This window comes from Doryrhamphus excisus, linkage group LG1 (genome assembly GCF_037039965.1).
Source record: "Doryrhamphus excisus strain RoL-2023G ecotype Guam linkage group LG1, RoL_Dexc_Guam_v1.1, whole genome shotgun sequence".
Classification (NCBI taxonomy): Eukaryota; Metazoa; Chordata; class Actinopteri; order Syngnathiformes; family Syngnathidae; genus Doryrhamphus; species Doryrhamphus excisus.
In genome coordinates, this window is record NC_136357.1 from 5,817,810 (window position 1) to 5,831,875 (window position 14,066).

General features: G+C 41.4%; 1 protein-coding gene across 1 annotated transcript in view; it reads right to left on the bottom strand.

Annotated features, from left to right (window-relative positions):
• Positions 1 to 4,530: 4,530 nt before the first annotated feature.
• The window catches only part of syt9b (synaptotagmin IXb), a 28,961-nt gene continuing 19,425 nt past the window's right edge, over positions 4,531 to 14,066 (bottom strand). The window contains exons 5-8 of the mRNA XM_078798023.1: positions 7,207 to 7,327; positions 6,946 to 7,117; positions 6,735 to 6,864; positions 4,531 to 5,172 (exon numbers count right to left, since the gene is read on the bottom strand). Coding sequence (XP_078654149.1) covers positions 5,095 to 5,172; positions 6,735 to 6,864; positions 6,946 to 7,117; positions 7,207 to 7,327 — 501 coding nt within the window. The 3' untranslated portion in view covers positions 4,531 to 5,094. The remainder of the gene's footprint in view (positions 5,173 to 6,734; positions 6,865 to 6,945; positions 7,118 to 7,206; positions 7,328 to 14,066) is intronic.

Sequence of the window (14,066 nt, forward strand, 5' to 3'; positions counted from 1 at the left end):
TAACAGTTACTGATTGTAAAAGTACCAGATGGAGGGGTAGGATTTAATAAGCTTTGCTTCTTCCTACTCCTTTTGGACATGTGGAACTGTGAACTGATTATGTGATGCATTCAATTGTAATCTGATGCATGTTCAAATGAAATTAAACCATTACCATTATAATTACCATTACCATTGTTGATACAACCAAAATATTTGGTTTAAGATTCCTGTGCACAGGCATCTTTTAATTTCAAGAACTTTGTTGGAAAAGGGGCTTTAGTCAACTATCAGGGCCCCCCCTTCTGTTCTAGGGCCCCAAGCATTTGCCTGTTGGCAAGCAGCTGAGTATGGCTTTAAACCAATTAAAACACAAGTGAATTAAACGGCCGGCTAGGATGGATTAACGAGACACAAGACTGTGATGGGATAACAAGGTGCACAAAATGTTTCACAACAACAAGTTATCCAGAAGGTACACATTTCTTAATTTATGCTTGTATTAAACATTATTGCTTCTGTTTACTTATCATGTTTTTTTGCTTGCAGGGATTGTAGGAAAAGGATTTTTCAAACAATCTGGTTGGATACGCTACACCTAATGATCTGTTATACTGTTAATGGGGTATAAACAGCACAGAGCAACAGTGCGTAGGAGTATATTAAAATTAAGCTGTTTTCCTACACCTACACATTTGCATAAGCAGAATTATCATCCAGCCACGACTGCTGGCAGTCATGATGAGCATGTGTCTTCTTCTCTGCAGCCCCCTCGAAATTTCAACTGCTGTGCAAATGGAACAAAGCAATTATTAAAGACCAAACCAGGCTACAGAATATGACCCTTGAACTTAGGTTTTATGACTTCTGGCTGGTTCGGGATTTTTCCAGTCGCCTCACCGCTAGTGCCGGTATCTGAGGTATGTGGAATCAAACTATGGAATTGATTGAGTTGACCCTTAAACAATGCACAACAATGAGCCAATTCAAGAAACAATACAAGCAGTTGATGTTTGCTAAATACAAGGATGAAGAGTCTTGAACCAGTCATGATGTGCTATATATATCACTATATTGACACTTACTATGGTACCCATTATGTCATTGGATGGTCATATCACCTCTTACTTCGGTATATGATAAAAATAAAATAAAAAATATATATATATATATTAGGAAAGCAGGAAGTGAACAAATGTAACAGTTACTGATTGTAAAAGTACCAGATGGAGGGGTAGGATTTAATAAGCCACCAAGTCACTTTTTGCATGAGGATCTCATATCTCATTCCAGTCAATCAAATACAAATTAACCATTATTTCACCTCTGTTAAATTAAACTTACCAAAACATGGACAATCCGTGTACCTATAAGGGGTGCAAGGCATTTTTTTCTACACTGTACATCAGATAAAATAAAAAAACAAACAAAAATAAAACTTAATACTATATTAGGAAAGCAGGAAGTGAACAAATGTAACAGTGTGGAACTGTGAACTGATTATGTGATGCATTCAATTGTAATCTGATCACTATATTGACACTTACTATGGTACCCATTATGTCATTGTATGGTCATATCACCTCCTACTTCGGCATGTGACAAAAAAATAAAATTAAATAAAAAAAACTATATTAGGAAAGCAGGAAGTGAACAAATGTAACAGTTACTGATTGTAAAAGTACCAGATGTCATTGTTATGTCATTGTATGGTCATATCACCATATGCACCGAGGTGCATTATTAAAAAGGAAAAAAAAAACCTAAAACTGTATTATGGGAAAGCAGGAAGTGAACAAATGTAACAGTTACTGATTGTAAAAGTACCAGATGGAGGGGTAGGATTTAATAAGCTTTGCTTCTTCCTACTCCTTTTTCGACATGTGGAACTGTGAACTGATTATGTGATGCATTCAATTGTAATCTGATGCATGTTCAAATGAAATAAAACCATTACCATTACCACAGATGTGGTACATCTGTGTGTTGTTTATGTGTTTTTTTTCCTCCCATACATACAAACCCAGTCAACAACACTGCTTACTTGGTCAGCATTTTAAACACAAACTAATCTGGACGATCATGTTTACATATAAATTCCTGCAATCACACCCAAGACACAATATATACACAATATGCTCAATATTCGAGCAGCCCCATTGAGGCAGACATATCACTGGCAATAGCACAAACCATGTCGGCATGGCAACCACAACGTGTTGTTGGGATTGCTAAAAACAGGTGACATGAAGGCCCCTGGGGTTTCCCGTATCTCTCTTCTTGTTCAGTCATTAGCCTAGCATGTTCTTGTCACACATTTCAGCAAGTGTTATCTATAGGCTGAGGATGTTTATAAACCAAACCCACATTCTTGTAATGTATTGTGAAGTGGTGTTAATTGGAGTTGAATATGTTTTTAAAATGTATACTCAAATTAGCTGGTATTCTCAGAAAAAAAACATCTCATTTATGAAACTGTATAGAAAGTCTGCATATGCCAGAAACACAAAATACACATACAGACAAAAACTCTTGATTAAATTTGTCTTGGTTCACAATGGCTTCATTGTAAGAAGCAGAACTTAGTCTATGTACAGGGGAACATTTACAGGTTTTATATACATACCGTATATACGTCACCATTGTTATCATCATCGCCGCCATCAGCAAAGGGCTATTGCGGTAGTGACGTCACACGTCGACCTGTGACCTGTTCCAGCCACGAGGTCCAACCACAGAAATAGAAACAACCGGACACAACACGGTGTCGCCGCCGCGCAGTGCTTCAGTGCACACACCGCCATCTTGTGTAGCACAACTTGGCAGCTCAGTGTATGCAGTGTATAGGCATATATATACGTAGTTTACAGCCGCACAGTACGGTATTTTAATGCTTATCGCTTCCAGAATTTCAGAAACCATCAGTAAAAACGTCAAAAGTCGCAAACGAACAAGGTAGTGCTACAGAAGATGGCGGACTCGCGGCGACAAAAACGTACGGCTCGTGAGTTTTCTACGTAATGTAGTTCTGTGGGTCCAACCTGTAAAGCGACCAGATGATGGGATTTACCCGTTCCTTCACTCGTGCTTGAGCGGATTGGACTTTACCGTGAAGTTCCGGACCCGAGGACTATATCGCCAGGTGGACTAGCAGGTGGATGCGCGTCCGTGAGTGGAACTGAGGCTTTCATATCAGTCTTGAACATTAACTTTGACTCTTTGGGGACACTTTTGGGGTGGGCTGGTATTCTGGATTATGGATTATGAATTATGTTGTTGCTGTGAAACACACTGATTTAATGTAACATGGCACCATCAAAACATTTGGTATATTCTAATTACCTTACTAGGAACTAATGTTGTGTATTACTTTAGAGCACAACAAAAGAAAAGCCCATCATTTGTGGAAAATGAAAGAGAAAGTTTATGCACTCAGCCATGACACTAGCCACAAAAATAGAGGCCGTGCATGGTAAATATTGTAAATGTTGCATTTAATGACATATTAACTCCAATAAGTGTGTACGCCAACTACAAAGGCCAGGTCATATTTTTATAGGTACCATACTTTGCATGGAAAACATGCGTATACAAATTGTCATGCCCATCTTGTGTGTTTATAAGGTTTAGTTACTGCAAAAACAAAACTATATATTTGAAGAACAATCTGAAAGTGTTGTGATTATTGTATCTATATTTTACTGCAATTCATTAAAACTAGACCACACAGGCTGGAAATAATGGCACTTATGTGACACCATACTTGCAAGGTTTACTGCAATGACCAACATTGCAGAAATATTTTAATTTCAGCAGACAACACCTGAATATTTGAACACCACTGATGCTGTGGGATGTACAATATCAGTACCAGTACAGCGTAGATGACTACTATGTGTAAAGTACATGTGACTCCGCAATCCTGACAAGTTTTTCTTTGACTTTTCAATCACAACAGTTGGTACGTAGCACCCCCATGACAGGTGTGAGCTTGGTTATATTTTTGGCGTGTTTCTCACTTGCTTTCTCTCAAACACCAACACTCTTTTAATGTGATTCCTGTCTGTATAAATCAATCCATACATATAGAAATATTTATTAATTAGTATTATACAATATGGGCTGACAAAAAAAAATAACTTTAAACAAAATATTGTTGACATGTAATGCATGCATTTGACTTACACTGGTATGTATCAACAAAAAGTTCACAAAAATATAATACTGACAAGATTGGGTATCAATCTAAGGTAAAATTTGCTGTTTTGGAATGTCAATTATATTTTATTTCGCTCAGGTTTATGTGCCTTCTGCAATACAAATTCATTGTAACTCTCGGGACTGAGGGGCAAAATATCGCTACTAACTAACAAAACAACAAAGCACAATTAAGTGTATGCAAAACAACAATGCAACATATATGTGAATAAGATAATAATTGTGAAAAATGAGTTGTTAATTTCCATTGTTTTGGGTAGCTTTAGGTATTTTAGCCTCCAAAATACATTTGCGTAGCATCAAGTTGAATGGACTGGTAGACGTGTTCCCGAGTTACAGTCTGTGATTCGGTACATTTTTCCTAAATTAGGATGCTAACCTGCCCTCAAGCAAAATAAAACACATAAGGAATATAACCAGCCACCATAGATACACACATAAGGATCAATTCTCTGAAAAACACACCAGGCTTAACGGTCACTGACATTTTTCATGATCTAATATTTGGACCACACCCCAATGAAAAATGGTTACTTAAACATGCGGTTAAAAACAAGGTCATTTGCTTTGCGTTAGTCTCTGTACATATACTTGAAGCAAATACAACAGATATGATATTTATATATTTACAGGAGGCATATGCTGTATGAACGTAGCTCAGAAATCCAACCTATGAAACTCTAGAGAAAATATCGTAGAACACCTCTTCACTGACAAATATTTAAAGTTACAGTTTCCACAAAAAGCATAATCAACAGGTAAATTTAGTTAACAGCTAAATAACAAGATACTGCAGCGCTTCAGTTGGAATGTAAGTTTTTAGGTGTGAAGTAAGACGCAGATTTTTTAGTATTTGACTCCTAGGCTTAGTTTGAATGTGTGTGTGTGTTTGTGTGATCACGGTGAGGGTGGTGCCTTTAAGGAATTGGTGGATCCTCCTTGACTTCCGCTCCCTGCTGCCCCCTGTCCTACCCACTGGTTCCCCACAAAGACAGGAAAACAGACACAATACAGTTAGTAGCAGAAAAATAACAATGCAAGTGTTGGATAGAATGAATAAAATATGTTAAATATGTGCCTCTCGTTTCACAGATGTGAAGTGAAAGCTAACATCTAGAAAAAGATTTAAAAAAAGATCTAACGGTAGATCCAGACAGATTCCATTTGGATTCTTCTAATCTTCCCTATTTGTTGTGTAGCAAATACGGCTTTGACAACCAGCATGAATTCACACAAATCAGCCCGGCATCTGTTTTGGCATGCTTAGTTAATTTAATTTTTTTTTTAATGCGGACTGGGAATTCAGAAATAGAAACAGCTCTGTGAATGTAGCGGTCCCCTGTGGGTGTGGGGTGTTTATAATATATATATATAGATATATATCATTCATTCATTTTCTACCGCTTATCCTCATGAGGGTCGCGGGGATGCTGGAGCCTATCCCAGCTGTCTGCAGGGGGAAAACACTCGACTGATCAAACAACCATGCACACTCACATTCATACCTATGGACAATTTGGAGTCACTAATTAACCTAGCATGTTTTTGGAATGTAGGAGGAAACCGGAGTACCTGGAGAAAACCCACAGGGAGAACATGGAAACTCTACACAGAGCTGCCCGAGGGTGGAATCGAACTCTGGGTCTCCTAGCTGTCAGGCCTGCATGCTAACCACTCACTACCGCGCAGCCCTTAAGTATTCATTCATTCATTTTCTACTGCTTTCCACACGAGGGTCGCGGGGGGTGCTGGAGCCTATCCCAGCTGTCTTCAGGCGAGAGGCGGGGTAGACCCCTGGTCTGGTCACCAGCCAATCACAGTGCACATATAGACAAACAACCATTCACACTCACATTCATACCTATGGACAATTTGGAGTCGCTAATTAACCTAGCATGTTTTTGGAATGTGGGAGGAAACCGGAGTACCCGTAGAAAACCCACAGGGAGAACATGAAAACTCTACACAGAGCTGCCCGAGTGTGGAATCGAACTTTGGGTCTCCTAGCTGTCGGGCCTGCATGCTAACCTCTCGTCTAACGCGCAGCCCTTAAGTTTTCATTAATTCATTTTCTATTGCTTTTCCACACGAGGATCGTGGGGGGTGCTGGAGCCTATCCCAGCTGTCTTTGGGCGAGAGGCTGGGGGACACCCTGGACTGGTCACCAGCCAATCACAGGGCACATATAGACAAACAACCATTCACACTCACATTCATACCTATGGACAATTTGGAGTCGCTAATTAACCTAGCATGTTTTTGGAATGTGGGAGGAAACCGGAGTACCCGGAGAAAACCCACAGGGAGAACATGAAAACTCTACACAGAGCTGCCCGAGGGTGGAATCGAACTTTGGGTCTCCTAGCTGTTGGGCTTGCGCGCTAACCACTCGTCCACCGCACAGCCCGTAATTTTTTGTTTTTCAAAATTCATATTTTTTCAATTCTTGGGGAATTCACATGCAATATCTTGACATGGCATTCATCTTTTGTTTAGGTATTGAACACAAATCATCGGTATGATAGAAATACTTGTACCTCTATTAGCGGGTGCCAGTGTGCCACAGGCTTGCGTGGATATGTCAACATCTCACTCCAGTGGTCTCTTCCCAGAGTATCAGCCTCACTGCCCACCCTGCACACTCCGATGACTTCGTTATGTCCAACCCTACAAATACAGGACATGGTTGTATATCCTAAATAATCTTTATCTCAGCAAAGGAATGCAATAATTTATAGATTAACTGACCGATCATAATCCATGACCGCTATTAGTAAACTGATTTGCTCAATGTTTTCCGGGGGAACATCAAACACAATGGCTTCATTGTAAACTGGGTTGAGAGTGTTGCGCTTGGTGGATGTCTTCCTCTTCTTTAGCCGTCGGCCCTCGCACATCAGCGACACCTTTACATATGGATCTAGAGAGGTGGTGAGTTCAATTACTCCTCCAGTAAACATGGATATGTTTATATATCTGACTGGAAGTTGATGATCCGAGCCAACCCACCTGAAGCTCCGGTGATGTCCATGGCTTTGAGATTTCTGGCTTTGATCATAGTGATGGTGAGCCTGCCAGCCGTGGGGAGATAGCACAACGAGAACATCAGCTCCCCCAGGTCCACATTGTCCTGTAAATCAATATATATGTTTATTCTTACAAAGTTTTTTACATTTTCTGTTCAACTACCAGATTTATGAAATAGAGTTAGAATTATTAATCGATGAATTGATGATTAATCAATTAACCAACACCTGTAGTGGTAATAGAACCATCATACATCCATCCATCCATTTTCTATACCGCTTATCCACACTAGGGTTACAGGCATGCTGGAGCCTATCCCAGCTGTCTTCAGGCAAGAGGCACCGGCCGCCAGCCAATCACAGAGCACATATAGACAAACAACCATTCACACTCACATTCACACCTATGGACAATTTGGAGTCGCTAATTAACCTAGCATGATTTTGGAATGTGGGAAACCGGAGTACCCGGAGAAAACCCACGCATGCACGGGGAGAACATGCAAACTCCACACAGAGATGTCCAAGCAGAGAATCGAACCAATATAGAACAAAGCAAAGTTCACAATGACCTTTTAAGACAAATGGACGCCCACCATGAGCTATGTTCTTTGCGGTGATCATTTCACAGACTACTATTATGAAGGAACACCTTTACAAGAAGCAGGAAGGAAAAAAGACGAGAAGATGGACATCAAAGATGCCACAGACCAGAGTAAGTCACGTTTTGTTTACATTGTGTCTTCTAAACACTATTCCATGATAGCGACAAGGCAGTAAAGCATTACATACTCTATATATATTACATAAACATCTTTTCACAGTGATATGTGTGTTTACTGTGGAGGGGCAGAGGCGGCAGTTGCAACAGCGATGAAATACAACATCAATCAGGCTACAAATACATAAAGAGAGAAAACGACTTAGCACGAGGGAGCTAACATTGCATGTCATGGGATCCCTGTAGTTTCACGAGAAAGACTAAAAGTTAACGCTAGGTTATAAATCATGTCTCACATGTGTATTGTAGGAGGTCAAAAGTTGGTCAACCATTGGTCAATTTTGTTATTCCACACGCTACCAACTCAACAACGGGTCAGAATGGGTACTACTAGCTAACTAATGCTAGGAGACCAATGGGCCTGTGGCACCACAACGAATCACTACGCGCCAATCACATCATCTTTGGAGCCAACTGGCGTCGGCCCAGTGGACTCCTAGCATCATTGGCGCAACTTGGCTCGCGCCATTACATTCCAGTGGATTCCAATAGGTGGATTGTTTGTGACATTTGGTTCCACTTGAACACTTGCATCAAGCAATTGTCGCAACAAAGATTTTAAACACTTTGAAATTTTCTTGCCGCCAAACTCAATTTTTGCCGCCATTATGGGTCACCATGAGCCAGTTGAGAGGCAGTTCGAGCCATTGCACACCACTAGGCACCTTATTGGTGACACTAGTCATGACAGCAAATTGCATTGGCGCGAATTGGCGCCAACTGGCGCCGGCCCAGTGGACTCCTAGCAACATTGGTGCAACTTGGCTAGCGCCATTACATTCCAGTGGATTCCAATAGGCTTGTTTGTGACATTACATTCCAGTGGATTCCAATAGGCGGAATGTTTGTGACATTTGGTTCCACTTGATGGACACTTGCATCAAGCAATTGGCGCAACAAAGATTTTAAACATTTTGAAATTTTCTTGCCGCCAAACTCAATTTTTGCCGCCGTTACGGGCCACCACGAGCCAGTTGGGAGGCAGTTAGAGCCACTGCACACCACTAGGCACCTTATTGGTGACACTAGTCACAACAGCAAATTGCATTGGCGCCAACTGGCGCCGGCCCAGTGGACTCCTAGCAACATTGGCGCAACTTGGCTCCCGCCATTACATTCCAGTGGATGCCAATAGGCGGATTGTTTGACATTTGGTTCCACTTGATGGACACTTGCATCAAGCAATTGTCGCGACAAAGATTTTAAACATTTTGACATTTTCTTGCCGCCAAACTCAATTTTTGCCGCCGTTACGGGCCACCACAAGCCAGTTGGGAGGCAGTTAGAGCCACTGCACACCACTAGGCACCTTATTGGTGACACTAGTCATGACAGCAAATTGCATTGGTGCAAACTGGCACCAACTGGCACCGGCCCAGTGGATTCTTAGCATTAGTTAAATAACACTTGTCCTGCTACCGTCATGTCACACTACAGAGTTCACGCAACATCTGTTGTGTTGACCTGTCATCACCTACCTGCCCGCAGTGGAAACCTAATTAGCACAGTGGAAACGTGATTACAGTGAAGGTAATCACAGCTTTCTAGTGGTATATCCTGCAATTATTGTGAGGAGGTCAAAAAAGAGACAGACAAGCTCTAATCCTGTATGTCAATCAACAATGCGCCTTGACATGCCCGAGGCATTCCCAGGCCAGATGAGAGACAGTTTGTCCAGCCTCCTTCTGGTGAGAAATGCCCAGAATTTCGGTTATAAGCCACAGCTTTTGACCATAGGTGAGGGTCGGCCCGTAGCTGAGAGGACGAATACCAGTTTCACAAAAGACATGTAAACTGGTTGCACGAACTCCCATGGACCCTCCAGTACCCTGCTGAATACCACACTGCTGTTTTGACTGTTTTATGGATTCGCCTCCTCAGGACCCCTGAATAGACCTTACTAGGAAGGCTCAGGAGTGTAGTAGGAACAAGTTAGAGGATGGTGGATGTGAGGATCTCATCCATGAATCCATTGATCCCCCAACATCGAGAAGCTATTCAATCATCTGTACTACCGCCAACCCAGAGATGAGACAACCCCTCCTACTACCTTATTGGAAATCTTGTCATAAGATTGAGGAGGTCTTCAAAACATTCCCTCCCACAGTAGCCACGTATACATGGACACAAATATTCCAATTCCATTCGGTTTATTTGCTCAAACGGAAAGAATGTAACCTTTGTATACACCTCATTCCGAAAGAAAAGTGCCAATCCGAATGAATATATAATCGGATTCCCAGGGGTGGAATATTCCTTTCCCCAATCCGATTGAGGTATCTTGTACCCGCTCAATCGGAAAGTTGTCAGACTGCGTTCTTCTTCGTGGTGTTTTTCTTCTTCTGTTGTTTATTGGCGGTTAGCAAGCAGCTTTCGTGTGCATTAGCGTCATCTGTGGAACAGAATCTAAACCCTTCTATACGCCATTCACAAGTCCAGTTTTATTAAAAAAGAAAATACATATCTATATAAAACATGTGCCGAGCTTAATTATAAAATATTAGCAAGATTGAACTTTATCTTTTCCTGTTCCCGGGTGCGTTCTTTCAGCGAATGCTGAGATATGACGTAACACGCAGCTCGAGACGTTCTTCGATTTAAAAAAAATGGAGGCGAGCAATCGGCACTGGACTGCTAAGGAAAGTTTGTTTTTGATTCTAACTAAATTTCAAAATTTGACGAACGAAAAACTGGCAATACGGAGTTATTCCAACAAGTGAAAGAAAAACTAGAGGAAGTCGGTATCACGTGATGTTGGTGTTTACGCTTTACTGCGCATGCCCCATTGACTATTCTGGTTGATTATAGCGGCGCATGTAGACACGCGATTGGAATATTCCTTTCCATGTATACCATTGCTTTCAGAAAGGTCATTCAGAAAGAGAAAAACTCTTAATGTAAACGTGGCTAATGTCCCAGGTCGTTGTCAGCATCACACCCTACCATCTTTGTTATCAACAATTCTACGAACAAAGAAGTTCAACGGTTCCGGTTCAGACCCTGCCAGTCATACCGTGGGAGGGTGTGACGTACCAGCAGTTTATGTTTATGTTTATGAAACATCAACATAGGAAGCTTTTTCAGGGATAGATGCATGCATGGTTGGATATTGCAAAGTAAGTCAATATTCCAGACTGAATTGATGTCAGTGTGAGTGACAGTGACACGATATTGAGTCTTTGTCAAGTAACTAATTAGCTAGAAAGTGTAGTTAAAGGTCAGATGTAGTACTCTCACGAGAAAATCAATGTATCACTTAAGACATCAATAAATGTTCCCGTCTAAGTGTGATTAAGATGAACAGAACTGTGTACTTGAGTCTACCTTTTTATATATACAGTGCAATACAGTATATGCTTAATTACCTAAATTTCAAAGATAAACATATAATTGGATTAAAATTAAAAAAATAATAAAAATGTACAAATTGTATTAAAATTTCACACCAGGTTGTTATTTAAGTTAGGTTGCTTTCACAGTCTGACTTAGCGAAGGAACAATTGGTGTGAACCATTGTTCTTTTTCTGCTCTTGACTGAATTACATCACCCACAAAGGATGTGCAGTACTTTAAACTGTATCATGTGATCATATACTGTACCGGCCTGTATTGCAGTGTTCAGCATATTTCAATGCTCCCCAGAAACGTACTTAAACAGGCGAGCATAAACTGATCAGCCTGCAATTTAGCCCTCCGGAGATAATGTGATATCCTGCTACACAAACACTCATTGAGTTTGCTCTCAGACTACAGAGTGCTGGTCGTTACTATTTTGAGCACTCATACTCATATCAAGGGCTGCGATCAGTATTATGGTCACTTGCGCTCAGGCAATGAAATTAGACCAGGGCCAAAAGCACAACAAAGAAGCACAGAGAAAAGAGGAGTCCATCTTCTCCAATTATAATACTAGCACCTTTTCCCCCCTGAGGAATAGTCAGGTTAGAGCATCAAGTTTCTTGCTTTTCATGTCTTTAATAGCGGCGAATCCAGTCTAAATTCATCTATCATCATTGTCATGTTTTATGTTTTCACGGCGGCTGCACGGCAAATCTCAGTTGCATGGTGGAAGAGTGGTTAGCGCTCAGGCTTCACAGCTAGAACACCCGAGTTCAATTCCACCCTCGGCCATCTCTGTGTGGAGTTTGCATGTTCTCTCCGTGCATGCGTGGGTTTTCTCCGGGTACTCCGGTTTCCTCCCACATTCCAAAAACATGCTAGGTTAATTGGCGACTCCAAATTGTCCATAGGTATGAATGTGAGTGTGAATGGTTGTTTGTCTATATGTGCCCTGTGATTGGCTGGCGACCAGTCCAGGGTGTACCTCGCCTATTGTCCGAAGACAGCTGGGATAGGCTCCAGCACCCCCATGACCCTTGTGAGGAAAAGCGGCAGAGAACGAATGAATGAATGTTTTCACTGCGGCCGCACGGCATCACATGACAAAGCTCGGTTGCACGGTGTTCGAGTGGTTAGCACGCAAGTCTCACAGCTAGGCCCAGGTTCAATTCCACCCTCGGCCATCTCTGTGTGGAGTTTGGCTCTGTTTGACTTTGGCCTAAGACTTTAAAAGTGTTTCTCCTTCCTGATTTTGTATAACTTATTCTTATTTTATTGGACATGGAACCAATAAAAAGCGTGTTAAAGGTCAAAGGTTCTCTCTCTTTAGTGAGATCCCATTCATCAAGGTCCTAATTGTAGGTCTTCCAGTCAATATCATTGACAGGGACTAAAGGATCTGCAAGTCATAGTTGTTATTATCTTTTTTTAAAAAATCATATATACGAGGGTGAAAAAAGCTTGATCACAAGGAAATACCATAAATGCAAAATCATGTCCCTAGAATGTTTCTCCAAAATCATGACAGTAGCCAATCAGCTCTAAGATTGAATCTACTTTACTTCCACAATTTCCGATTCTACTCTTCAGATGTGTAGAATAAAAACTGTATTCAAGTTCCTCCATAAATATTCACAGTCTTTCCAAGGCCACATGAAAGCAGAGATTGAAAAGGGATACATAATACTCAATGTGTTGAATTCATTCACCTCAGACTACAGTATGGCCTATGCAGCACATTCATATGTGCACATTAAAGGCAAGTGCACATGACCAGTGCTTTGCTGAGTGCCTGCAGCTATGATTAATGCACATATACTGCAGACAGCACAGGGTCCCTGCTTGCAATCCCAGGGGATGTATCCTAGTTCTGCTGGGGAAAGAGAAAACCGTTCATCTTCTCCAACCATGCCCACATTTTAACAAACACAAACACTCCAAATCAAATATAAATGTAATCTTGCTATTTATATGTATTTTCAATTATGTTTTATAATCTTTCATTAATTAAAATGTAGGCGGCACGGCGGTCTAGTGGTTAGCACGCAGACCTCACAGCTAGGAGACCAGAGTTCAATTCCACCCTCGGTCATCTCTGTGTGGAGTTTGCATGTTCTCCCCGTGCATGTGTGGGTTTTCTCCGGGTACTCCGGTTTCCTCCCACATTCCAAAAACATGCTAGGTTAATTAGTGACTAGCATGTTAGTTAACCTAGCATGTTTTTGGAATGTGGGAGGAAACTGGAGTACCCGTAGAAAACCCACGCATGCACAGGGAGAACATGCAAACTCCACACAGAGATGGCCGAGGGTGGAATTGAACCCTGGTCTCTTAGTTGTGAGGTCGCTAACCACTCTTCCGCTGTGCAGACCCAGAATGCGATCAACAATCCAATAATACTGAAACTTTTGTGCTATAGAAATTAATTCATCACATGACAAATCTCGGTTGCACGGTCAAGTGGATAGCGCGCTAGAAGACCCAAGTTTGATTCCACCCGCGGCCGTCTTCTGTGTGGAGTTTGCATGTTCTCCCTGTGCATGCGTGGTTTTTCTCCGGGTACTCCGGTTTCCTCCCACATTCCAAAAACATGCTAGGTTAATTGGCGACTCCAAATTGTCCATAGGTATGAATGTGAGTGTGAATGGTTGTTTGTCTATACCAGGGGTCGGCAACCTTTACTATGAAAAGAGCCATTTTACCCAATGCCCACTGAAGAAAAA